We start from the raw sequence: 26,700 nt of genomic DNA on the forward strand, positions 1-26,700 counted from the left end.
CCTGCGCTGCCGTTACTATGTGGTTGAAGGATGTGTGCAGAGGTTGCTGTAGAGAGTGTGATTCCTCTGGTTTAGGGCTCCCCTTGCCTTTGACAGCCCTGCCCTGCTCGTTCCTCTATCCAGACAGCCACATAATTCAGTCATGCTCAGCAGGGAAGCATTGGAATTCCTGGGGAGATTTCTTTTGCTTTATCCTTTTACCTTTCTTTTTCTTTTTTTTTAGTATTACAGCTTCTTGGGCCCACGCCAAGAGCCTGGCTCTGTTTGGGGGATGGGAACTGGCATGTGTAACAGTCCCCCCAGGTGCTTTACACGCAGGCACTGAACTCCCCCCACCCTGAGAAAGCCTCTCCTCTTGCCCAGGGTTCCGGAAAGTCTGCCCCAGCAGCAGACTGGGAGGGCAGTGCGGGGACAGATTCTGCCTGTGTGCACCTGCCAGCTGGTGGTCCAGAAGAGAGTTGAAGTTATTTCTTTAGACTCTGTGGTGCAGAATGGTCCCCACCTCCCTTGTCAGGCCGTCTGTGTCTCTCCCAGCCTCACCAGAGCCGACTGTCCTGGTTTTGGCCCTGGGCCTGGGGTGGGGGTAGGGGCCTCAAGCCAAGGTGGTGGGTGTACCCACATTTGAGTTTCTTGGCTCTGGTGCTGAGGTCAGACCTCTGCAGGAAATGACACTGTGACAAAGTTCACTGCTTGGGTTAGCCACTACTAGGCACTAGTCTGTGCCAGGCTCAGGGGCAACAACAAAGAGTGACTCTAGTCTGCGATCTCAGAGGGCTCCCCATCTAGCAGGGGCCCAGGTGAGTGACCCAACGGCAGCCCCGTCTGCCAGGAGCCCCGAGGGAGGAAGGTGGGGAATTCTGGGTCCCAGTGACTCAGGGTTGGCTGCACGCCTTCCAGGGGAGGCTGCTGCCAGAGATGGGCTCTTAAGGATTAAATGGAATTTTGTCGGAGGAAGTATGAGGCTGTTCCAGGCAGGAGACAGCTCAGGCCAAGAAGTCCTAGAGATTGCTCTACAGCAGAACCCCTACCCCTAGGAGGTCATTCCTGATGATGGCTTCCAGCTGTTGGCGCCCGGCTGTGTGCAGCCAAGGCGAGTCAGCGCTGCATGCCAGGCCTGCTTGTCACTTTTTATGGGGTCCAGCCAAGGGCCCAAACTGTCACGACTCCCAGGAAGTACTGTGGCGGGGAAGCGGGCAGCACCCTGGTGATAGAGATTGAGACCCGGCTGGTTACAGCTGATATCCACAGTGACTGGTCAATTCTCATGATGTGCTGCCTGCTAAATATTTTTAATATCTCCCCTGCACCTATGTGTTAGGTGCTGCAGCCCAGAGAGGTTAAGGGCTTTGCCTAAGGCCACACAGCTGGTAAGTGGTGTAATGAGGATCTGAAACTAGGTCTTTTAGACTTTCTCTGTCCCTATCTATCACTAGTTCAGTAAGGTTTGTGGTGCTCACACTGACCATAGGATTGTAGCTGGCAAGGCAATGGGGACATGGGCCAGCTCTTGATTCTGACCTCCTGGTCATTTCAAGGTGGCATGTCTGCAGGGCCCCCAGAGGTTTGGGGATATGTGTATATACTGTCTTCTTTCTTTGTACATACCTGTGCACACCCAGATTTGCTTACACAATGAATATATCAATTCTGAGCTTGCTCACGGCCATTGCATAGCTGGCTAATTAATGCTCGTCCCTGAAGGCCGTGACTGCCAATCTAAATCTTTTGGGAGGTAGCTCAGGCCTCAGGGGCATGTGCCGGGGGACAGGCACAGAGGTGACTGTTGCTGCTGCCGTGCATTGCCTGAGGGTCACTCAGAGACCCAAGGGGGCAGCTCTGTGTTTGCTGGTCTGTTTGGGGCTGCACCTTCTCTGTGCTGCTCTTTTTTCCTCTCTTCTCCTCTTCCTCTTTTCATGCACTGCTTGGCTTACTCTCCTTCGTGAAGGCACGCAGCACAGTGGCTGAGATCAGGAGCTGTGAAGTCAGCCAGGACCCAGGCTCAAATCCTTCTCTGTCACTAACTGGCTCCAGGACCTTGGACAACTGACTCAACCTCATTAAGCCTCGGTTTCCTGTTGTGTACAATGGGCTCAGTAAGGAGACCTTCTTCATCTGGTTGTTGGGAGGCCTCGTGGAGATCTGTCTTAGGTCAGGTCAACTAGTGTACCAGAGTTGGTCCCACCTTGCGATCAGGGGATGGCCCCTCGGCCAGCATCTGTAGCAGCCCTTCTGCAGAGGGGAGCCCTGCTGGGAAAGGGGATCTGAGTGGGGTACAACAACACCCACAGTCTCGAGCAACTGAAACACTTGAATAGCGCCTGGAACCTGGGAGGTGCTCCCAAAAAAAATGTGGATTATTGTCACTGTCATGAACTAACATTTATGTACCGAGCCTCAGCTCCACTATGGATGCCACGTTAGAGGCACCATCTCTGCCCTCTCCATCACAGGAGTGTGTGTGTGTGTATCTGTGTGTGTGTCTACACATGTGGGAACATATACACCCACATAGGGCACAAGGACAAGCAAGAAAAATGAAATGATTGGTAAAAAAGGCCATTTCCAGCATTCAGAGAGAGAGCCCGGAGGAGTCAGAGAAGGCTTCCCAGAGGAAGCAGCTTTGTGCTGACAACCTCAGCCTTCTGTGACCAAGGCCACTGTCTTTTGGGCAGCTTCAGGGCCCCACATCTGCCCTGTGTAGTGTTAGGAGCCACCTTGCACTGGAGCAGGCCCAAAGTCAGCCCCACTCAGTGTCTCCACCTGTAGACACGAGGGTGCTACACTAGGGGAGGACGCAAAAGAAAGCAAAGACACTCCCTCCGTTGCCGCCTCCAAAGGGAGAAATGCCCACATCAGCAGAGAGAGCTCCAGACAGTAGCAAGGGTGTGGACCTGGGCCTCCCATGTGGCAGAATCCGGGAACAGCACTGCTGATGGCTGCCTTCCCTTTACCCTTCCAGGTTGCATTTACAACCTATGCCTCGGATCCCTGGAACGTGTGTCAGATGAAAGAATTCCATCACCAGACGGCCCAGGAGAACTGCAGCGAGTGTCCACCTGGTGAGGGACTGGCTAGGCCCCAGAGGAGCATGTGTGCCCACAAAGTAGCAGGGTTATGGTCCTGAATTCCTGCTCAACTGCCCGTTCCACGCGTCAGCCGGCACTCCCTCTTGCATCTGGGCCTCTGTACACGATATTCTTTCTGCCCAGCACACTTTCCACCTCTCTACCTCTCTTCCCCTGGTTAACTCTTACTTACTCTTTCTTTTTTCTATTTTTTTTTTTTAGAGATAGAGTTTCACTTTATCACCCTTGGTAGAGAGTGCTATGACATCACAGCTCACAGCAACCTCCAACTCCTGGGTTTAGGCGATTCTCTTGCCTCAGCCTCCCCAGTAGCTGGGACTACAGGCACTTGCCACAACGCCCTGCTATTTTTTTTTTGTTGTTGTTGCAGTTTGGCTGGGGCTGGGTTTGAACCCACCACCATCAGTGTATGGGGCCAGCACCCTGCTCACTGAGCCACAGGCACCGCCCAACTCCTACTTACTCTTAAGACCTCAGCTTAGATGTCCCCTCCTCCAGGAAGCCCGCCAGACACTGCCCAGCCCGCAAGTGCCTCCTTTGGGTGCCCATTGGCCCCTGGCATTCCCACAGCAGCTCTTTCATTGGCCTGGTTCCTCTCTTCTCGCCCCCACTGTGTGCCCCTCCCCTGCTGTGCTCCTCTTCCCTACTGAGCACCCCTCCCTCAGTGTGTGCCCCTCTGGGGCAGGGAGTGTGGCCTGTTTCCCACTGAATCCCCATCACATGGCACAGTGCCTGGCATGGAGCAGGTGCACAGTGCGTATTTGATTGAATCAATGAATCCTCCGTTTCACAGACAGTGGACCTGAGGCCCAGCCCCTGTTGGTAGAGCCAGGTCCAGGATGATTGCTGGAGCCATCCAGCCATTTGCTTGTATGTATAGTGTATTCGCTCATCTCATGGTTATGAAGCATCTACCGTGTGTGCTAAGTGCTGGGAGTCCAGCAGAGAGCAGGGCAACAAAATCCTTGCTCTCATGGAGTTTGCGTTCTAATGGAGGATGCAGACGAATAAGCTGGTGGTGGATGTGTGGTCCACTCGCTCAGTAAGCGCTGTGAAAAAAGCAAGGCAAGATAAGGCAGAGGGAGACAGGAAGAGCGAAGTGTCCTGGGGAAGTCTCTGAGGGGGCTGGTGCAGGGACCAGCATGCCAGGGAGCTACAACAGCAAGTGCAAAGGCCCTGAGGTGGAAGCCCATTTGGTGAACTTGAGGAATGGCAGGGCCAGTGTGTGCGGCCCAGAGCGAGTGAAGGGGAGTGTGGTAAGGGAAGATGAAGAGGCAAGCAGGGCCGTGGTAAGGAAATTAGATTTTATTCTGTGAGGGTCTGGAAGCCAAGGGAGGGCTTTGAGCTATTAGCTTGAGATGTGGACAGGCATGTGTACCTCTCACCTCCCATAGCCATTTGAGAGACACCCTCCTCCCCCCAGGGCAAGTGACTCTCCGTTCTTCTAGTAACTGGCAGTGTCTCTAAGAAGTGGCTTGATACACACAGCAGTGAGCAAGGTGAGACGGCTTCTCTTGGTGCTCTCCGTCTGCGTCTCACCTTCTCTCCAGGCTGTCACAGCCCATTGCCCGTGTCCTTGACAGGATAGCAGGGACTACATTGTTACTGCATTTTTTTCCCTGTAGTTCCTACTTCTAGGTGGAGAATTTTAGCAAATTATCAAGAAGAATGGAACTAGCAAGAATGGAACCAGTTCTTACTAATGCGACTGATAATAGTGGAATTTCGGACATCTGGAATGCAGAGAGGAAGATAGTTTTTGAGCAGAAGGGTTCAGATAGCTGCTACACGGCAGATGTGCGATGAACCGGGGGGATGAGAACTCCACTGTTCTGGGGAACAGTGACTAAGCCCAGGGTCCTGGCAGGTCCCTGCTTAGGCCTTGGCCCTTGCTTTCCCAGGCTGCCGTGTGAAAGAATCCTGCACCCAGACCTCAGACACTGTGTGTGTCCCATGTGAGGACAGCACATACACCCAGCTCTGGAACCGGGTCTCCAGATGTTTAAGCTGTGACTCCCGCTGCAGCCATGGTGAGTGGGCCCAGGGTCAGGGGTAGTCCTGGCAGCCTGCCTTGCTCAGCATGCACCCCAGCCGTTCTGGTAGCTAGCTGTCTGGAATTACTGTAGTCCGGGTGTTTTCATGACCCAGGGCATGAGGTGGCACCACTAACACTCACCAGATCTTCTCCACAGCCCATGGGGCAGGCGGTGGGAGTGCCGTGCATTTAGCAGGTGGAGCCTGGGAGAGTGGTGAGCAAGCTCCTGCCGTCAGAGAGCTGGACTGGGACTGTAGGCCTTGGCCTTCTGTGGCCTGTGTTCTGTTTGCACCATGCTAAGGGGTCCTGCGGCCTCCTGGAGAGAAGAGCTGTCTGTGGGTGCTGGGCTGGGAGGGCCGCAGGGGTGGGGAGGAGTCAGGAATGACCCTGGGCTGCCCACTTGCTCCTCTAGACCAGGTGGAAACGAAGCCTTGCACTGCAAAGCAGAACCGCGTCTGTGTCTGCAAGCCTGGACGCTACTGCGTGCTGAAGAAGCAGGAGGGCTGCCGGCTCTGCACTCCGCTGCGCAAGTGCCGCCCTGGCTTCGGTGTGGCCAAACCAGGTAGGGGGCCGGGGCCACCGGTCCTTGGGGACCCCCTTGGATATGTCTGCCATGTCACGGGCATAAACCCATCAATCCAGCTTGGGGACCTTGTCACTGGTGGCCAGGTGCTTACTACTCTAATCTATCTGTCTGCTCCCCCGCCTACTCATTCTGAGTAGGAGCCTACTGTGTAAGGCAGGTGAAGCTGCAGGAAGACGAACCCACATAAGCCTGGAGTCAGTGCGTGCGTGCGTGCGTGTGTGTCTGTGCGTGTGCGTTGTTGACAGGTTCCAACGTTTTTCTTTGAAGGAACTGCTACTTCAGATGTGTTGTGTGCCCCCTGCGCCCCGGGGACATTCTCTGACACAACTTCATCCACAGATGTTTGCAGGCCCCATCGGACGTGAGTGGCTGAATCCTTTGGTTCTGGAGGAGAAGGGAGGGGTGAATATGGAGTCTAGGACACAGAGCAGCTCACCTTCCACTCTCGCCCAGATTGGTTTATCTGGAGGATGGGCCCTAGGATAGATGGCGGATTGAGTAGGAGCGTACCCCAGAAGTCAGGACTGGGTGGACGTGTGGGGGGAAGCAGGGGAGGGATAGGAGGATGGTTCTGAGAAAGGGTGTGACACTTCTCTCACTCTCCCATCACTGCTGTTGGGACCTGTGTCCCCTGCCCTGGTTCCCGTGATGAGCCCAGCTTCCCTAGGCCACTGTCCTCTACGGCCTCTTGACCAGGCTTCCTCCTCCCTTAGCTGCAGCTTGGTGGCCATCCCTGGCAATGCAAGCATGGATGCTGTCTGCTCATCTGTGTCCCCCACCCTGAGAGTGTCCCTGGAGCCAGCACCCACGAGATCCCAGCAAGGACCCACTCTGGGTTCCAGTACAGCGCCAAGCACCTCCTTCCTGCTCCCCATGGGAAGTGCCCCGGCTGAAGGGGTCAGCGCTGGTGACATTTCCCTCCCAGTCAGTAAGCAAGAGAGCTCATTCATTTGTTCCTTCTTTCTCTTTTTTCCCCTCCCTTCCCTTCCTTCCTTCCCATAGTCTTACTGAGAGCCCGCTGTGGGCTGGACCCTGCACTCCAGCCTGGCGTACAGGTGACAGTGAGACTAGTCTCTTCCTGAGACCTGGTTCTGAGACTAAGGATCCCTGGGTGGGAAGAGGTGAGGTCAACATTTTACCTGCGCATGGAGACGGTCTCCTGCTTTCTCTTTCTGATGAGCTGACAAGACAGTGGGCTGGTCTAGGTCACCTCGCAGGCTTCCCTTGGGGGGTTAGGTCTGTATCAGGCCAGAGGTCTCAAACCTGAGCCTGGTGACTCTCAGGTTGGATGTGGCCCAGGGACCCGATTGATTTGTTTGACTGAATTTGAGAACCTCCAGCTCGGACTTGGCCTTCACCTGTAACCACCCCAGCCACCTTGGGTCACTGACTTATCTCCCTGGCTCCTGGTATGCTGAAGTTCATCTTTTTGCAGCTGTTTGAGCTTCTCTTTTCTTTCTAGGTGTGATTGTGGGTGTGACAGCCTTGGTTCTGTTGATAATAGTACTGGTGAACTGTGTCATCGTGACTCAGAAGAAAAGTAAGATTCCATTCTTCCTTCCTTCCCCCACTTGCTCAGGAAACTGCTCTGGGCCCCTCCTGTGAGTCCAGCTGGGCAGCCTTCAGGGTCAGACAACTGGATATAGAAATCCCTGTTCTGGGTCACGTAGAGCCTGGGGCAGATGACACCTCCACTTGCCTAACTACTAAAAGGCAAGATGTGAGCAGGGTCATCCTAGGGAGGAAGAGTTCAGGATCCTTGTCCAGGCAGCCTGGGGGATTTAGGCCTGCTGGAGCAGGTGGCCTTTGAGCTGGGCAAGGTCTTTATGTGTAGAGTATATGCAAGAGAGGAAGGGCACCGGCCTGGAGGGCTTAGCATGGGCAAAGGCAGTGGGGCTGGAGAATGATGGGGTGGTGGGAACTAGAGTTGCTTCTGTGGACTTTGTCTGGTAGGCACTTTCTGCCCCCAGAGCTGGCCAACTCTGCTGATTCTGCCTGAGGCCCATGCTACGCTCCTAGTTAGAACAGACCTTCCCTGCCAAGGAAGTCACACTCCCTGACTTGTCCCTTCTTTCCTCTTTATAGAGAAGCCCTCATGCCTGCAAAGAGAAGCCAAGGTGGTGAGTGTCCCTCTGCCCTTCCCCCTCCTCCCTTGGTCTCCTTCTAGGTGGGCTGGCCTGTTACATAGGAAATACTGAATTATTTCTTTCTTTTAGACAGACTCTTACTCTGTCACCCAGTCTGGAGTGCAGCAGCATCATTACAGCTTATAACAATCTCAAACTCCTTAAGCAATCCTTTTGACTCAGCCTCCAGAGTAACTGGGACAGGCGGCCACCACCACACTCCAACTCATTTTTTAATATTTTGTAGAAATGGGGTCTCACTGTTGCCCAGGCTGGTTTCAAACTCCTCGTCAAGTGATCTTCCCACCTTGGCCTTCCAAAGTGCTAGGATTACAGAGCAATTTCTCAGGGAACAGTAAGAAAGCAAGTTTTAGGGTACCATGGTGTCCCACAGAAGGCCCAAGGGGTGTCATCTCTCAGGTTTCAGATGGATGCTACAGGGCTGGGCCCTGGGTCCTTTCCCTACTTCAAAGCAGCTTACCTTCGATCTGTTTTATAAAGTAGGGTCTGTAAAGGACTTTTCTTAGAAACAGACCAATAACATAGTATCATAGTATTTTATTTTATTTATTTATTTATTTATTTATTTTTTGGTTTTTGGCCGGGGCTGGGTTTGAACCCGCCACCTCCGGCATATGGGACCGGCGCCCTACCCCTTGAGCCACAGGCGCCACCCATCATAGTATTTTATTAATTCTCCATCAGGAAGGTATCTGGTTGCAAGTAACAAAACTTATGGGTAACTTCAAACAAAGGGCTTTAGTTTTCTTCTATTCCAAGAAGTCCAGGGGCTGGTGTCTTCTGGAATGTATTCAGTTGTATCCCCCTGAGGTGCCAATAGGACCCTTGGCTCTGCCACCTTTGTGTGTTGGCCTCATGTTATAAGATGATGATCATCATTTCATTTTATTTATTATTATTATTATTATTATTATTATTATTTTTGAGACAGAGCTTCAAGTGGTCATCCTGGGTAGAGTGCTGTAGCATCATAGCTCACAGCAACCTCCCACTTCTGGGTGTAAGTGATTCTCTTGCCTCCCAAGAAGCTGGGATTACAGGCATCCACCACAATGCTCGGCTATTTTTTGGTTGTAGTTGCCATTGTTGTTTGGCAGGCCCGGGCTGGATTCGAACTGGCCAGCTCTGGTGTTTGTGGCTGGCGCCTTAGCTACTTGAGCTACAGGTGCCAAGCCTTTTTTATTTTATTTTATTATTATTATTTGGGGGGGATAAAATCTCACTTTGTTGCTCGGTAGAGTGCCAAGGCATCACAGCTCACAGCAACCTCCAGTTCTTGGGCTTAGGTGATTCTCTTGCCTCAGCCTTCTGAGTAGCTGGGACTACAGCTGCCCATTACAACGCCCAGCTATTTTTTGTTACAGTTTGGCTGGGGTCAGGTTTGAACCCACCACCCTCAGTATCTGGGGCCGGCGCCCTACTCACTGTACCACAGGTACTGCCCATGATCCGCATTTAATATGTGACCTCTAGATTCAAGGCAAAAAGAGAGGTAAATGGGGGCGGCGCCTGTGGCTCAGTGAGTAGGGCACCAGCCCCATATGCCAGGGTGGCGGGTTCAAACCCAGCCCCGGCCAAACTGCAACAAAAAAATAGCCGGGCGTTGTGGCGGGCGCCTGTAGTCCCAGCTGCTCCGGAGGCTGAGGCAAGAGAATCGCGTAAGCCCAAGAGTTAGAGGTTGCTATGAGCCGTGTGACGCCACGGCACTCTACCCAAGGGCGGTACAGTGAGACTCTGTCTCTACAAAAAAAAAAAAAGAGAGAGGTAAATGGCCATGTTGCCCTTTTCAGTGGATCAGATGACTTCTCGGAGGCCTTGGGCTGACTTCTTCCATCTCATTGGCCTGAACTGTGTCACATGACTCCTAGCTGCAAAGGAAGCAGGGAAGGTGCTGCTTTGCTTTTCTGGCCTCTGTGGAAGAGGAGAATGAAGGAGAGGGATTGGAAATGGGTGGGGGGTGAGCCAATATATGGTGTCTGCCACAACCTTGAACCTAGTAGGCAAGGTGGGTTTTTGTTTTTTTTTTTGAGACAGAGTCTCACTTTATCACCCTTAGTAGAGTGTCGTGGCATCACAGCTCACAGCAACCTCCAACTCCTGGGCTTAGGTGATTCTCTTGCCTCAGCCTCCCAAGTAGCTGGAACTATAGGTGCCCGCCAGAGCGCCCAGCTATTTTTTTGTTGCCGTTTGGCCGGGGCTGGGTCAAACCCACCAGCCTCGGTATATGGGGCCCGTGCCCTATCCACTGAGCCACAGGCACCGCCCCAGGGCAGGGGTTTTATCCAGTTTTATAGACAAGGAAATAGAGTCCATTGAGCTACTTCATGTTCCCTGTCCTGTTAGGCCAGAGTTTCTCAACCTCATGAATGTTTTGGACAAGATAGGTCTTAGTTGTGAGGGGCTGTCCTGTGCACTGTAGGCTGTTCAGCAACGTCTCTGGCCTCTATTCACTTAGATGCCTGTAGCACCCCTCCCCAGTAGTGACAACCAGAAATCTCTAGGCATTGCCAAGTGTCCCCTGGAGGCCAAATGCCTCTCCCAGTCGAGAACTACTACACCTCAGAAAAGCTTAGCCCTGGGTATCCACATGCCTGAGCTTATCACATGGCTTTTGAAATCAGACTGATTTCATCCCCCGATTTTGCTGATAAGAGGTACAGAGAGGGAAAGTGATTTGCCCAAGGTCACATGGGAATGTCTCCCAGCCCAGTGCTCTCTTATTTAAGTGGGGATCAGACTGTATCTCATTGTCCCAGGGTGTGAATCCACTTCTCCCTCTCTGGCTTCAATTCAGTGATGCCGATAGTTGCTGCCTTGTGGCACGTAGAGCTAACGTCCCTTCCAATGTCTGCCGCAGCAGCCCAGCTGCTTGTCTTCTGTTTCCCAACCAAGTGTTTCCCAATCCTCTGTGCGGGGAAGATGCCCTGGGTGTGGCCCAGTAGCATCTGGTTCCCCTTTCCCTCCGCCAAGTTTCTGTTCACTGTAAGCAGCTCTGTGTGTGTTGGGTGACCGTGTATGCAGAGCCAATGACATGTGGGAAACTAGTTCTCTTGGGGGAGGGGAGGACCCAAACCCTGATTTGTGATGTTTGCTAATTTCTTTGTTGCAAATGCGTCCATTATAGCTAATTTCAAGGCACCAAAACCTTCTTGAATATGGAGTTCGGAAAAAGTGTGCACAGGTCTGAGCCAGTTCCAAGCTCACCACTGATGGGGCCTGGGCCGGGCTTTTCACCTGTTTGTTATCAATGAATCCTTGCACATCCCTATGAGGCAGACAGCATTCTCAGCTCTGTTTTACAGAGGAGGAAACTGAGACTCAGGGAGGCTCAGTGTCCTGTGTAAGGTTAGATCCTTAGGTAAGTGGCGGAGCCCAGGTTTGAAATTTAGTCTAAATCTGCAGGTTTTTCCATGGGAGACATTCAGATCTGTTCCAGGCACTCTCCCACTCCCAGCAGGGCCTGCCCTCAGGGGTTGGTTACCTTCCGTATTTCCTTCAAGCCCCAGCTCCCAGTCCCAGCCGCAGCCCCAGCCCCAGCCCCGGGCCTCTTGCTCAGCCTGTGCTTCCTCAGCAGGCACTGGCCTTGGGGGAGTGTTGTTGACTCAGCATGGCCTATTCCCCTTGCTACAGAAAAAGCTCCCAAGGCATGGGGACAGTGGCTTCTCTTTATTTAGAAAAGGCAGAGTATGCACATGTGCGAGCTCCCCACAGTCACCCCTAAGGACACACTCATGCAGGAGCTCACACTGAGTAACTAGCACAAATATTTAGCGGGGGTTGAGCATAAGCCAGGTACTATGCCGACTGTTACTCTCACAGCCACGTTGCAACATGCAGGTGGTATAATTAGTGGCCCCCCCCCCCCTTTTTATGTGTATAGCCCAGGCAACTTGGGCTCAGAGAAGTTGTGGACCCAGCAGGATACTGGAGGATCCAGCTGGTGGCTCTGCCAGGGTCTCTGCTTCTGCCCAGCAGGAGAGGCTGGGAGCTTTGGGGGTTGGGGTCCTGTGTCTGGAATGAGCCTCCTCAGTTCTCCATCCTCTGGGGTCCCAGCCCAAGGAACAGGGCCATCTATAGCCTGTCTGAACTTTGCAGCTTGTGGCTTTGGAGAAGGGAGGTGGGCTATGACCTTTGAGGGTTTCTGTTCTGCCTGGCTGTAGCTGCCAACAGAGACGGTGAGGCTCAGACCAGAAAAACCCCTTGTCTGGAGGTTGTGAGGAGTGACATTTGGATGCTGCTTCACCCTTCCAAGCTCAGAGCAGGCCTTGAGGGGGGTAGGAGTGGGGGTGGGCAGCGGCCAGGTTAGACCACCTGCACAGAGGTTCTACATGAACTTGAAATGCCCTCTATTCCTCCAAAATTGGGGATGTCTAGCCCAGCAGGTGGTCTCTTAGGGAAGCAGCGGGTAGCACACAGCTTGGGCATACTGGTCAGGGTCATCCTGCTCCCGCATGGACCAGCCGTGTGATACTTAGTTTGGAATTCACCTACTCTGGCCCCATATGGTCTTGTGGGATGGCTTGCACTGGATCCTTCCAGCCCAAGGCAGAGGGAGTTGAGGGCGGGTCTCAGCCATTCCCAGGGCCCTCTCACCTCCCCTTGCTATACTGGCGAGTCCCACCAACTGTTCACTTGCCTCCAAACCCTCCCTCTCATCCTGGGCACGCCAGGGGGCAGGGCAGCTGGTGAGAACATGGTCCCTGCCATCTCCTTTTTCCCTGGCATCTAGTGATCACCAGGAACCCTAAGGAAAGGCCTTGAATTCCTCTGTAGTCAGTATAGACAGGCAACAGCCCTGGAATGAGCTTTCCAGATGTTCCCCAGAACAGGTGTCTAGAAATGGGGACCTTATCTTGATCTTCCAGAGGTTAAACCCCAGACACCCAGGAAAGGCATTGAGTTTTGGCCGAACTGTGCTGAATCCTACTGTGACCATTACCTCTGTAATCCATCCTCTGTTTCTACATCTGCAAAGCAAGAATAACACTGGGCTATTGGAAGACTCAATATAGATGGTTTCTGGAGGGACTTTGGCACAGAGCTCGACAAATGTCAGCTAATTTTATTATTACTATTTTCTAGGAAAAAGATATCAAGGGCTGGCGCAGTGGCTCGTGCCTATAATCCTAGCACTTGGGAAGCCAAGGCGGGTGGATTGCCTGGGTTTATGGGTTCGAGACCAGCCTAAGCCAGAGTGAGACCTCATCTCTAAAAAATAGCTGGGCATTGTGGTGGGTGCCTGTAGTTCTAGCTACTTGAGAAGCCAAGACTAGAGAATCACTTGAGCTCAAGAGTTTGCTGTGAGCTATGATGCCAAGGCACCCTACCAAGGGGGACAACGTAAAACTCTGTCTCAAAAGAGGAAAAAGAAAAAGATACCAGGAGAAGTCGCAGAGAGTCCTGAGGGTGGACTGTGGAAAAAGGGACTGAGATAGCACAGCTGGTGGTCCCCTATGCAAGGACTCTCGGCCCTGGATTGAGTAATTGAACATAAGATCATAACACAGTTTTTCTGTGAAGGGCCAGATAGTAAAAATCTTAGGCTTCATGGACCATATAGTCTCTATGACAACTACTTAAACCTCCCTTTGTAGAAGGAGAGCGGTCACAGATGGTACATCAACAAGGCAGAGTGGTGTATTCCGATAAAACTTTATTTACAGATCCTAAAACTTGAATTTCACATAATGACACATGTCACAAAATGTTATTCTTTAAAAAAAAAAAAATCTTTTTTCAACCATTGAAAAATGTGAAAACCTTCCTTAGCATGCAGGCTATACAAAAACAGGTGGCAAGCTGGATTTGGCCCATGGGCTGTACTTGCTACTTCTGATTTAACGAGTTCTTGTATGAGGCCGAGAGTGAGGTCTGTAAGCCTGGCCCTCTGGAGGGCCAAGGTGGGTGGATTGCTTGAGTTCTGGAGTTTGAGACCATTGTGAGCGAGAGTGAGACCCCCCTTTCTAAAAATAGCCAGGCATTGTGGTGGGCGCCTGTAGTCCCAGCTACTCAGAAAGCTGAGGCAAGAGGATCACTTGAGCCCAAGAGTTTGAGGTTGCTGTGAGCTATGATGATACCATGGCACTCTACCCAGAGTGACAGAGTGAAACTGTCACAAAACTAAAAACAGGGCAGCACCTGTGGCTCAGTGAGTAGGGCGCCAGCCCCATATACCGAGGGTGGCGGGTTCAAACCCAGCCCTGGCGAAACTGCAACAAAAAATATCTGGGCGTTGAGGCAGGCACCTTTAGTCCCAGCTACTCGAGAGGCTGAGGGAAGCCCAAGAGCTGGAGGTTGCTGTGAGGTGTGAGAGCTGGAGAGTGCTGTGAGCTATGATGCCTCGGCACTCTACCAAGAGCGACAAAGTAAGACCCTAAAAAAAAAAAAACAACAAAAACCCAAATACGTAAACAAAACCAAACTCCTGTATGAAGCTTACAGGTATTGTTTAAAGCATTTTCTGTATGTATATATGTATGTATGGATGGATTTATTTTTAGGACCTCAGTAGAGTGCTATGGCATCATAGCTCACAGAAACCTCAAACTCTTGGACTCGAGCAATTCTCTTCCCTCAGCCTCCTGAGTAGCTGGGATTACAGGTGCCTACCACAACGCCCAGCTATTTTTAGAGACGAGGTCTCATTCTTGCTCAGTCTGGTCTCGAACCCATAATCTCAGGCAATCCACCTGCTTCTACCTCTATTTTAAGCACTTTAGAAATATTCAGCTATTGGCTCGGCGCCTGTAGCACAGTGGTTATGGCGCCAGCCACATGCACCAAGGCTGGCGGGTTCGAGCCCAGGCCTACTAAACAACAATGACAACTGCAACAAAAAAAATCTGGGTGTTGTGGCGGGCGTCTGTAGTTCCAGCTATTCAGGAGGCTGAGGCAAGAGAATTGCTTAAGCCCAAGAGTTCGAGGTTGCTGTGAGCACTCTACTGAGGGCAAGATAGTGAGACTCTGTCTCAGTTATCTAATCTTCACAACAGGGCGGCGGCCCCATATACCAAGGGTGGTGGGTTCAAACCCTGCCCTGGTCAAACTGCAACAAAAAAATAACTGGGCATTGTGGCAGATGCCTGTGGTCCCAGCTACCTGGGAGGCTGAGGCAAGAGAATCGCCTAAGCCCACGAGCTGGAGGTTACTGTGAGCTGTGATGGCTGTGATGCCACGGCACTCTACCAAGGGCGACAAAGTGAGACTCTATCTCTAAAAAAAAAAAAAAAAATGGGGGGGGGGGCGCCTGTGGCTCAAAGGAGTAGGGCGCTGGCCCCATATGCTAGGTGGTGGGTTCAAACCCAGCCCCGGTCAAAAAAAAAAAACCACAAAAAAAAATCTTCACAACAACTTTGGGAAGCAGGTTATTATTCTCCCTCTATGGATGAAACACAGAGATGCAGACAGATTAAGCCGCTTGTCCAAGGTCACACAGCCAGGAGTGGTTGATTCATGATTTGCTGTAATGTGGGCTGGATGTAGAGTCCAGGCTCTTGGCTGCTCTGCTGGGCCACATCTGCACCACTTTTCCCTGTACAAATGGGGTGACTTTAAGCAAGTCATTTTCCTTCTGCAAAGTGAGGATAAGGAAAATCCTTCCCCATCTCTTACTATTTGCTCAACAGGGCCATGTGGTTGCTGCCCTCATACGAGTCTCACGCCAGTAGGGCAGCTGTATGCTAATAACAGAAACATACAAACCACGGAGAATCACACCTCCCAAAATGTGCTGTGTGTGGAAGAACACGCAGGTGTGGGCTGAAGCACTGAGAAGCTGTGAAGTGCTGACTGGCTGCGGCGGCTCACGCCTGTAATCCTGCCACTCTGGGAGGCCGAGGCAGGTGGATTGCTTGAACTCACGAGTTTGAGACCAGCCTGAGCAAAAGCAATACCCTGGGCTCGGTGCTTGTGGCTTAAGCAGCTAAGGCGCCAGCCACATACACCTGAGCTGGCGGGTTCAAATCCAGCCTGGGCTCGCCAAACAACAATGATGGCTGCAACCAAAAAATAGCCGGGCGTTGTGGCGGGGGCCTGTAATCCCAGCTATTTCGGAGGCGGAGGCAAAAGAATCACTTGAGCCCAGAAGTTGGAGGTTGCTGTGAGCTATGATGCCACGGCACTCTACCCAGGGTGACAGCTTGAGGCTCTGTCTCAAAAAAAAAAAAAAGGCGATACCCTGTTTCTACTAAAAGTAGAAAAACTGAGGCAAGAGGATCATTTGAGCCTGAGTTGGAGGTTGCTGTGACATCACAGCACTCTACCCAGGGTGACAGCTTGAGACTGTCTCAAAAAAAAGCTGTGAAGTGCTGATGGCAGAGGTGCAGGTGGTGGTGAGGTCGGGAGAGAGCTGGTGGGTGGGCTGACTGCTCTCTCTCCTCCTGGCTGTCTAGCCTCATCTGCCTAATGAGAAGGCCCGGAGTGTGCCAGGCCCCGAGCAGCAGCTCCTATTGACCACTGCACCCAGCTCCAGCAGCAGCTCCCTAGAAAGCTCGGCCAGCACCGATGGGAGGGCACCCACTGGGAACCAGTCGCAGGCACCAGGCGCAGAGAAGGCCTGCGGGGCCTCGGAGGCCCGGGCCAGCTGCGGGAGCTCAGGTAAGAGCTTCTTCCTTGCCTGGATGTCTTAGCCTTCTCCTCTGGGAGCCTCACTGCAGGGCACTGTCCCACTTTTGTCCATGTTGATCCTTTCACCTGGAACATCCTTCCTTCTGCTGGACAGCCCCAAGTTGTCCTTTGAATTCCCAATATCCGGGCAGGGAGTCTTTCTGAGTCTCCTCCCCACCACCGGTGGGGCTGGCTGCTCCTCTGGGCTTCGAGGACTGTCAGATGGTAGGTGCAGCCTCCTGGTGAGCCTGGATCATCTCATTCGTCCCTGCATCCACAGGCCCAGCACTGCATCTAGCTAATAATAGTAATCATAGTAGGAGCTGACACTGAAGGTGTGTGACTCATCAGGCACTATTCTGGGCACTTTATTGCATAAAATTAACCTGCACATCAATGCTAAGAGAGAGAGTTACTGTTGTTATTTGAATCTTACAGATGAGGAAACTTGAGGCCCAGAGAGGTTGAACAGCTTGTTCAAGGGCACACAGCTGGTAAATGGAGGAGTCAGGAATCATCCCTGGGCTGTCGCGCTCTAGAGCCTTGGGGTTGGGAGATGAATGAAGAAATGAGGCCTCCAGCATTTGACTTTGACTCACTGCAGCTTGTTGCTGGGTCCCTTAGAGCTTGAGGAACCCAGGGATGTGGGGAATGTGTCCTGTTTACAGTCTGCATTTTATCCTGGACCTGGTCACCCAGTCACCCCTGGTTGACATCTTTATTGGCCACACTAGATGAGGCTCCCTGTGTGGGTCCCCAGAAATCTCAGGGATTTCTTGAGTTTGTTTTGTAGTGGGGAGATTAGGATTACCGGCCTGTCTCTCTCCCTCTCACCTGGCAGCACTAACCAATGGGACTTTAGAGAGTGACCATAAGCTCAGGTCATTCCCAGATCCCTGCCCAGCCACTCTGGTACCATGAGAATCTGAGCAGGATTCTTTTTTTTTTTTTTTTTTTTTGTTGAGACAGGGTCCCACCCTATGCCCCTGAGCAGAGTGCAGTGGGCGTGGTAGCTCACCACAACCTCAGACTCGGGCTGCGGGCACCCCGCTGCCTCAGCCTCCGGAAGCCGCTGGGATTACAGGCGCTCGCCGTGGCGCCCGGCTGGGTTTTTCCATTTTTTTCATGAGTCGGGGTCTCACTGTCGCTCAGGCGAGTCACGAACTCCTGAGCTCAAGCGATTCTCCCTCCTCAGCCTCCCACAGTGCTGGGATTACAGGCGTGAGCCACCGCGCCCGGCCTGAGCAGGATTCTTAACCCTGCCAAGGCTCAGTTTCCTCATCTAGAGGTGAGCCAGCTCACATCCTTGGCGGGGCAGGTGAGAGATGAGCTGCATTATGCCTGGCTTGGCACCTGACTAGGGTCAGGCTCCCTCTGAACCACCTCCATGTGGGGACTCATGACTGCATCTCCACCCTGGCGCTCCCTACGTGGGCTGCGCCCCTGCCTCTCACCTACACTCATGTCACCCTCTGCCTGCAACACCTTTGCTGCTGGGCATCTGACTGCCCACATGCTGATGTGCCCACTTCTGTCTGCCCTACCCTAGTCCAACAGGATGTGTTATTAGGGCCCCTCAGTCAGCCTGAGAACTCCCTGAGGGAGGGCCTAGGTCAGTGCCTGGAATAGAGCAGGTGTCCCTAAATGTTTGTTGAATGAATGAATAAATATGCTCCAAATCTCTTGGTCTTTTCCACCTCTTGAATTTATCTTTCCATTTTCTTAGCTATACCTGGTGTGGCTTCCTCCTTTGTCCTGGGGAGTAGACCCACCAACGATGTCTGCCTGTCTCCCCACACTCTGCCCCTTCAGCTCTGTTCCCTCCCTCAAGAGTCCACTGACCCTCTCCCTGGCCATTCCACTGTCTCTGCTTTTCCCCTCTCTTCTCTTCTCCCACCCTCGACCCCTGTCTCCACTGTGGGAACCTGTAAACCCCAGGGCTGTGCCCCATCCTCCCCCGCAATGTCTCATTCTCAATATGCAAAGGTCATGATGACTTTGGGTGACATTTGGGTGCTGCGGAGGCTCAGGGTGGAAATTTCCTTCCGGCCCTCTGAATTCAGCCCTCTCTCCCCTCAGCCTGTTCTGAGCAGAGCAGCTGGCCAGTTACCTCCTCCTCCTCCCCCAGGCTCCCCTGAGGTCCTGGAGTCAGGGTAACCAGGCTGGGGCGAGGGTGGGAAATCAGACAGCTACCATGGCATCTGGGCACTCATCAGATCCCTGTGGTAACAGCAGCTACAGCGACTATCATTTTTTAAGGGGCTTTTGTAGGTCAAGTGCCTTATATCCATCACCTCAATTAAGTCCTCACCAATTCACTAGCCAGGAAGTTCAGCTGTCTGCAGAGGCTGGGTGGGAAGTTGGGATACACCTGCTCCCTGAGGTCCTTCCTGCCCTCTGCTTCATGTATGTGGGCCCACAGTGGCCAGATCTTCCACATCTGGCCCCTGGGGAATCTGGATTTTTAGGGCAGAGTGCAGTGGCTCATGCCTATAATCCTAGCACTCTGGGAGGCCAAGGAGGGGGGATTCCTTGAACTCAGAAGTTCGAGACCAGCCTGAGCAAGAGTGAGAACCTATTTCTACTAAAAATAGAAATACCTGGGTGGCGCCTGTGGCTCAAGGAGTAGGGCGCTGGCCCCATATGCCGTGGGTAGTCGGTTCAAGCCCAGCCCCGGCCAAAAACCGCAAAAAAAAAAAAATAGAAATACCTGGAAGTTGCCTTTAGTCTCAGCTACTCGAGAGGCTGAAGCAAGAGGATCGCTGAGCCTAAGAATTTGAGGTTGCTGTGAGCTGTGATGCCACAGCACTCCACTTAGGGTGACAGAGTGAGATTCTGTCTCAAAAAAAAAAGAAAAAAGGTCTAGATTTTTATTTTTTTATTTTTTGAGACAAGGTCTTACTCCGTTGTCCTAGGTAGTGTTGTGGCATCATCATAGCTCAGAGCAACTTCAAATTCTTGGGCTTAAGCAATCCTCTTGCCTCAGCTTCTTGAGTAGCTGGGCCTGCAAGCACCTGCTACTACGCCTGGGTAGTTTTTCTAATGTTAGTAGAGATGGGGGTCTTGCTCTTGCTCAAGCTGGTCTGGAACTCCTGAGCTCAGGTAATCCATGCACCTCAGTCTCCCAGAGTGCTAACATTACAGGTATGTGGGCAGGGCCTGTGGCTCAGTGGGTAGGGTGCTGGCCCCACATACTGAGGGTGGTGGGTTTGAACCCAGCCCCGGCCAAACTGCAACAAAAAAATAGCTGGGTGTTGTGGCAGGTGCCTGTAGTCCCAGCTACTCGGGAGGCTGAGGCAAGAGGATCGCCTAAGCCCAAGAGTTGGAGGTTGCTGTGAGCTGTGATGCTGCAGCACTCTAAAAAAAAAAAAAAAAAGATTACAAGTATGAGCCACCACCCCAGCTTAATATGGATTTTTAAATGTAAGCACCTGAATCTTAAATATTGGCAGCTGATTTACTTAAAAATACTGCTACCACCAAAAAAATTATATATATATATTATATATGTATGTATATATATGTGTGTGTGTGTGTGTGTATATATATGTGTGTGTGTGTATGTATGTATATATATATATATATGTGCCTGGTAGCTGGTTTTTATCTATTCAATGCTTGTCCCTGTTATAGACACTAGGAACACAGTACGGAACAGTCAAAAAGCCCTGGTCCTGCCGGGCGCTGTGGCTCACACCTGTGATCCCAGCACTTGGGAGGCCGAGGTGGGTGGATTGCCTGATCTCACAAGTTCAAGACCAGCCTGAACAAGAGTGAGAGCCCCATATCTAAAAACTAGCCAGACGTTGTGGTGGGCACCTGTAGTCCCAGATACTTGGGAGGCTGAGGCAATAGGATTGCTTGAGCCTGAAAGTTTGAGGTTGCCATGAGCTAAGACACCATTGTACTCTACCAAGGGTGACCAAGTGAAATGCTGTCACACACACACACACACACACACACACACACACACAAGCCCTGGTCCTCCTGGGCTCAGGGTCTGGTGGGAGAGTCACAAGTAAGCAATCCAGGAACTGGGGCCCCTGGAGATCACAGAAATGGGGAGAGACCCAGTAGTGATGGATGGAACAGGGTTAGGGTAATTTCTCTAAGGAGGGAGACCAGGGGGTTTCTTGGAGAAAGTAGTCTTTGAGCCGAGTCCTAAATGACAGGAGGGTATGAGCCACTAGGGAAGAGCTTTCCAGGCTGAGGAGCAGTATGTGCAAGGGCCCTGAGGCCTGAAGGGCTCAAGGAGCTGCAGGGAGGTGAGTGTGGCTGGACAGAAGCCAGGCAATATCTTGGAGCTGCTGGAGGAGGCAGGCTCTGGGTCATGCGCTGTGGGCTGTGGTGAGGACTGTGGGTTTTCGAGTGGCCAGGGGAGTGATGGGCCAAGTTAAAGGGCCAGCTCTGGGAGCTAGTGGAAAACAGACTTGAGAGGGGTGGGGGGGGGGGGTCAAAGCCGTGACACAGGTGCATAATGTTTCTGCCAGTCCAGCTAGGAGTGGGTGGAGGCTTACATGGGATAGTAGCAGGGTGGTGGGGACTTCAGATCATCTTTGAAGGTAATCAAGGCAGGAATTGCAGATTGGTTGGCTGTGGATTATGACAGAAAGATGAGTCCAAGGCTCTGGGCTCAAGGAGCTGTGTAGAGAGTGGCAAAGTGAAATGCCATGAGGAGAGGCAGGTGGATGGAGATGGGCTGCAATTCGAGAATCAGGTTTGAAACCAGGTAGTGGCACTCCTGTAATCCCAGCTACTTAGGAGGCTGAGGTGGGAGGACTGCTTGAGGCCAGGCTTTCAAGACCAGCTTGGCAACATAGCGAGATCCAGTCCTTAAAAAAAGACTTAAGTTTGAGATGTCTATAAGCATCCAAGCACAGGTGCCGCACACCTGTCTGACCTGGTTCTTTGAAAGTGTCACTCTGTCTGCAGAAGCTGTGTGGGCTCCAGAGATGCAGTGAACAAGAAAAGTCACCTTTGCCCGCATGGAGATGTACAGGGCCATTGTACCCATTTTATAGCTGGGCGGATGGAGGCTATGGCAAGTTAAGTGACTTGGCCAAGACTGCAGAGGCTGAGCAGGATTCAAACCTAGAATTGTCAGACTGCAAACACTGCGTCCTGGTCTTGGTAATAAACACAAACCACTCCCAACCCCATTCTGGAATCCTAGACTTAGAGAATCCTAGATGTGCTCTACGTGGAGGAAAAAGATTTGCTGAGAATAAAAACAACTTCAAGGTTTCATTTTCTTAAAGGAATAATTTCCAGGCCTTTGTACATTGATCCTGTGGCACACAGATAATGTGCTGATGGCAGGGTTCTTGCCTTTTAGTAAGTTGGTGTGGCCAGGACAGCGGATGCCGTCCGGCAGTGTGAGAAAGTGATTCATCTGTGTTTGGCCGGTGTTCTGTGATGCCTACTTCCTGCCCTGCTCATTTCTCTGATTCTTTTTAGGGAGTATGTTTTGTTCCTGGAGCACTCTCTTCTGCTTTACATAACATAACTTGTTCCTCCCATCTGTGATTGGTTTGGGTTTGGGCTGGGTAGATAGTAATGCTTTTCTTTCTTTTTTTTTGGCTGAACCCACCACGTCCGGTATATGGGGCCAGTGCCCTACCCCTTTGAGCCACAGGCACTGCCCAGTAATGTTTTTCTTATTTAAGGTTAAGTGACTTGCCCAAGGTCACACAGCAGAGCTGGGCTAGAATCTTGGCCTTTTGGCTCCTGGCTCGGTGTTCTCTCCCACTTCTTAATATCCTTCTTGGGCTGGGAAGATATCCCCCAGTCTGAGACCCCCGGACTGACATCCCTCCATTATCCCCCCATCTTGTGCTTAGCAGAGTCTTCTGGCAGCCACGGCACTCAGGTCAACGTCACCTGCATTGTGAACGTCTGCAGCAGCTCCAGCCATGCCTCGCGGTGCTCCTCCCAAGCCAGCTCCATGACAGGAGACACAGATGCCAGCCCCTCGGCTTCCCCGAAAGACGAGCAGTTCCCCTTCTCCAAGGAGGAATGTGCCTCTCAGACCCATCTGGAGACTCCAGAGATTCTGCTGCGGAGCCCAGAAGAGAAGCCCGTGCCCTTTGGTGTGCCTGATGCTGGAATGAAGCCCAGTTAACTAGGCCTGATCCCTGGCAGGGTGACCCTGTGATGGGGTCCTGGGCCTTCTAGGCCCCCACCCTCAGGACTCTGTAACTCTTTCTAGGCCAAGTTTCTTTAGTGGCCCCCATAGCCTCAGTCTCCCTCTCACCCGTGGGCTGAGGGGTGCGACAGAGAAAGCCTCTGTGTCCCTCTCGAAAGGCTGGCCTGTGTACCAATTGCAGGACAGCCTGGGGCGAGTCCTTGCCTCTCTGTGGCCTGCACCCCAGCTGGACTGGTGAGCTTGGCTTCTGGAGCCCTTGGTGTTTTCTTTTTGTTACCCCTGGGTTCTGACCTGACTCTGGCTTCCAGAAAACTCTAGCATCCTCCCCTCTATGGGGTCTTCCTAGGAAAGAGGGATGTTTGCATGAGTTATCCATCAAGACTGGATGGTGCATCAGCCTGAACGCTGAGACTGTAGGACAGTCCCAGTAGGGCTGGGGCAGTGGGGGATGGCTGGAAGGCCATAGTCAGATGGTTCTGGGCCAGGAGGTGGTGGCAGCTATATGGAGAAGGGAGGGTCCCTCCGGAATCACCACCTCCAAATTCAATTCTGCTATCTTTCCTTTTTTTTACCACAGTGTGAAAATCTGATTCCCACTGGGTCCAGGCAGGCAGCCTTATTTAGTGCTATGGCCTGGATGACATGACAAACTTCCAACTGAAAAATCTTACAATTTTAACATGTAGCAAATTTTTTAAAAAGTAAGTACTATGTAAGCAAACAAGCCAACAGCAAATGAATCCAGACTCTGGGCGTCACGTACAGCCTTTCCCCTGCTGTTGCACCCTCTGCCTTCTTTCCAGGCCCTGCCAGGGTCCCAACCCTCATCCCTCCCTGTCTGGGGAGGTCCTCCAAGGCCACGGCTATCAGGGAATTTCTAGAACTGGAGATGATTAAAGCCCCCTAGCCATCTCTCTCCTCCTACCTCAGCTTGAACCTTCCTCCTGCTTGGGGAGGAGTGTACTCCTCACCCCACCCTGTCCCCACTCCCTAGCCCCGGAGAGGCCTGCCAAGCCACTCTGGTATGTGGCGACTGTGATCCTGCGTGGATGTGAGAAGCCGAGCGCCAAGACTTGTGTCTGTGCCTGTGCTGTGTGCCGTGGGTCTGTGTGCCCAAGGTGGTCAGGCTGAATGACCTGCCTCTAAGCAGCTAAAGCTAACAATTTTGCCAGTGCACTCTTCGAGAGTCAACCCGCCTGCCTCCAGACATGTACCCAGAGCTCTGCAGAGGGTGAACATGTAGGGCTTTGACCATCGTTCCAATTTTAGTATAATGTGCTGCCCAAGCAAGCACTTTGACCAGAAAGAAGGGAGATGAGGGACTCTGAGAGGCTGGTTCAGTCTCGGGTACTTGAATCTCATGTTCATAAATTCCACTGGACTTGAACTTGGCAGCTGAACTACTGGAGGGTGGGAGAGCCCCGCTGTTATCACAGAGACAAAGAGGTCTTCCCACCCTGGGATCAAGGTGGAGTCGGACAGAGTGCCTGCACCGGCCGCGGCCGCCCTCATTGGACCCTGCACGGCGATGGAGTGCGTCCGCCCCCTGGCGGGCAGTCCTGGGAGCACCTCAGGCTTCCTCGTGTCCCAGAGCAGAGCCGGGCAGCGATGGATCGTAAGGAGGCTTTCTGGGTGTGGCCTCTGTTCCCCGACTTGTATGGATGATCCCAAGACGATGAGAGTTTGGACAGCATTCCTGCTTATAAATAAACCTTTTGTTTGTTTGTTTGTTTAAAGAGAATTAGTTTGACTAGACATGGTAATGCTTGATATGCAAGCTTCATTCTCATCTGTAATTTGGTACCATTATTCAATGTAGATACAGTGCATAGGATATGCCAGCAGTCATCTTTGTAGCCAATAATTACATGATTTTCACCTTTCAATGGTGAACTTCAGGTCATAGCAGTAACTGTCAGTTAACTGACGCCCAAGTTTTTTGAAGACAATGGCTTCTCTACCCAAGCAAGTTGTAAATGCATTTCAAATAGAACCTGGCATTGCCCTGAGTGAATGCTACTTCTCACTATGGGGGAAGTTTACCAAAATGACTTCGGAGTAGACTAATTTTACGGTACTTTTTTTTTTTTTTCCTTTTGAGACAGCATGTCAAGCTGTTGCCATAGCTCACAGCAACCTCCAACTCGGGCAGAAGCGATCTTGCCTCAGTTTTTCTTTTTCTATTTTTAGTAAAGGCGGGGTCTCACTTTTGCTCAGAAACGTGAAAACTTGTCTCTAACTCATGAACTCAAGCAATCCACCCGCCTCTGCTGCCCAGAGTGCTAGGATTACAGGCGTGAGCCCCTGCACCCAGCCAGCACTTTTTTTTTTTTTTTTTTTTTTTAGAGACAGAGTCTCACTTTATCGCCCTTGGTAGAGTGCCTTGGTGTCACACAGCTCACAGCAACCTCCAGCTCCTGGGCTTAGGCGATTCTCTTGCCTCAGCCTCCCAAGTAGCTGGGACTACAGGCGCCCACCACAACGCCTGGCTACTTTTTTGTGGCAGTTGTTTAGCTGGCCTGGGCCAGGTTTGAACCCACCATCCTCGGTGTACGTGGCTGGTGCTATAATAACTGTGCTATGGGTGCCCAGCCCACATTTTTTTTTTTTTTTTTTTTTTTTGTAGAGACAGAGTCTCACTTTATCGCCCTTGGTAGAGTGCCGTGGCGTCACACAGCTCACAGCAACCTCCAGCTCCTGGGCTTAGGCGATTCTCTTGCCTCAGCCTCCCAAGTAGCTGGGACTACAGGCTCCCACCACAATGCCCGGCTATTTTTTTGTTGCAGTTTGGCCGGGGCTGGGTTTGAACTGGCCACCCTTGGTATATGGGGCTGGCACCCTAACCACTGAACCACAGGCGCCGCCCAACCCACATTTTTTTTTTTAAGACATTTTATTCAGTGTCATGATCAGACTATTACATTTAGTAAGCAATAGCATGGGTGCAAAAAAAAAATATATCTACAGAGCGGCGCCTGTGGCTCAAAAGAGTAGGGCACTGGCCCCATATGCTGGAGGTGGTGGGTTCAAACCCAGCCTCGGCCAAAAAAAAAAAAAAATACACACCAGAAAGGATCCTTTGTTGGAATGCTTTACACTTTGCACCAAACAAACTAAAATAACCTGTTATACAATTAGTCACAAATACAGTTCTCTGGTTTTGTCCCCCACTCCACACAAACTCCTATTGTCTAGGTCTCCACCGGCCCCCGCGCTGCTAAATTCAATGGTTGCCTCTGTCCTTGTCTTCCTTCACTGACCAGCACATTTGACTCTCATGATCAGTCCCCACTCCTTGGAACTCTTCCCTCCATGGGCGGCGCCTGTGGCTCAGGGAGTAGGGCGCCGGTCCCATATGCCAGAGGTGGCGGGTTCAAACCCAGCCCCGGCCAAAAAAAAAAAAAAAAAAAAAACAATTTGGAACTCTTCCCTCCCCTGACTTCCAGGAGCCTGTGCTCTCAGGCTCTCCTGCTACCTTAGGGGCTGTCTGCCTCCTTGCCTGGTTCCTCCCTACCTTGTCAGTGGCCCAGGACCCTGACCCTTTGCCTCTTCTCCCTCCCTAATTTGCAGATCTCACCCAGCCTCGTGGCTTTATTCTTTTTTAAAATTATTTTGGTTTTTGGGAGGCCACATCTCACTTTGTTACCAAGGCTTGAGAGTGATGACATGATCATATGAGCAACCTCAAGCTATGGGTTCAAGCAATCCTCTTGCCTCAATCTCCCGAGCAGCTGGGACTACAAGCATGCATCACCATGTCTGGCCCGTCTATTTTTTTTGTAGAGACGACGTCTAGCTCTTGCTTGGGCTGGTCTCAAACTTCTGGCCTGGACACCATACCTGGCCCAGCTTCTTGGCTTTAATTATTTAAATAAATAGTCTGGGTGTGGTGGCTTCCATGTAATCCTAGCACTCTGGGAGGCTAAGGCAGGTGGATTGCTTGAGTCCAGGAGTTCCAAACTAGCTTGAACAAGAGCAGGACTCCATCGCTAAAAATAGAAAAAAAAAATAGGTGTGATGATGGGGGCCTGTAGTCCCAGCTACTCAGGAGGCTAAGGCAAGAGTTTGAGGTTGCTGTCAGCAAAGATGCCACAGCA

General features: G+C 51.8%; 1 protein-coding gene across 2 annotated transcripts in view; it reads left to right on the forward strand.

Moving 5' to 3' along the window:
• TNFRSF1B (TNF receptor superfamily member 1B) overlaps positions 1–24,332 on the forward strand; it is a 40,375-nt gene extending 16,043 nt beyond the window's left edge. The window contains exons 2-10 of one of the 2 annotated variants that reach the window (XM_053575044.1): positions 2,960–3,059; positions 4,988–5,116; positions 5,534–5,683; positions 5,975–6,068; positions 6,421–6,635; positions 7,170–7,247; positions 7,793–7,827; positions 16,245–16,449; positions 22,299–24,332. In XM_053575044.1, coding sequence (XP_053431019.1) covers positions 2,960–3,059; positions 4,988–5,116; positions 5,534–5,683; positions 5,975–6,068; positions 6,421–6,635; positions 7,170–7,247; positions 7,793–7,827; positions 16,245–16,449; positions 22,299–22,579 — 1,287 coding nt within the window. In that variant the 3' untranslated portion in view covers positions 22,580–24,332. The remainder of the gene's footprint in view (positions 1–2,959; positions 3,060–4,987; positions 5,117–5,533; positions 5,684–5,974; positions 6,069–6,420; positions 6,636–7,169; positions 7,248–7,792; positions 7,828–16,244; positions 16,450–22,298) is intronic. The other variant, XM_053575045.1, reaches the window with a different exon arrangement.
• Positions 24,333–26,700: the final 2,368 nt, after the last annotated feature.

Source organism: Nycticebus coucang, chromosome 22 (genome assembly GCF_027406575.1).
Source record: "Nycticebus coucang isolate mNycCou1 chromosome 22, mNycCou1.pri, whole genome shotgun sequence".
Taxonomy (NCBI): Eukaryota; Metazoa; Chordata; class Mammalia; order Primates; family Lorisidae; genus Nycticebus; species Nycticebus coucang.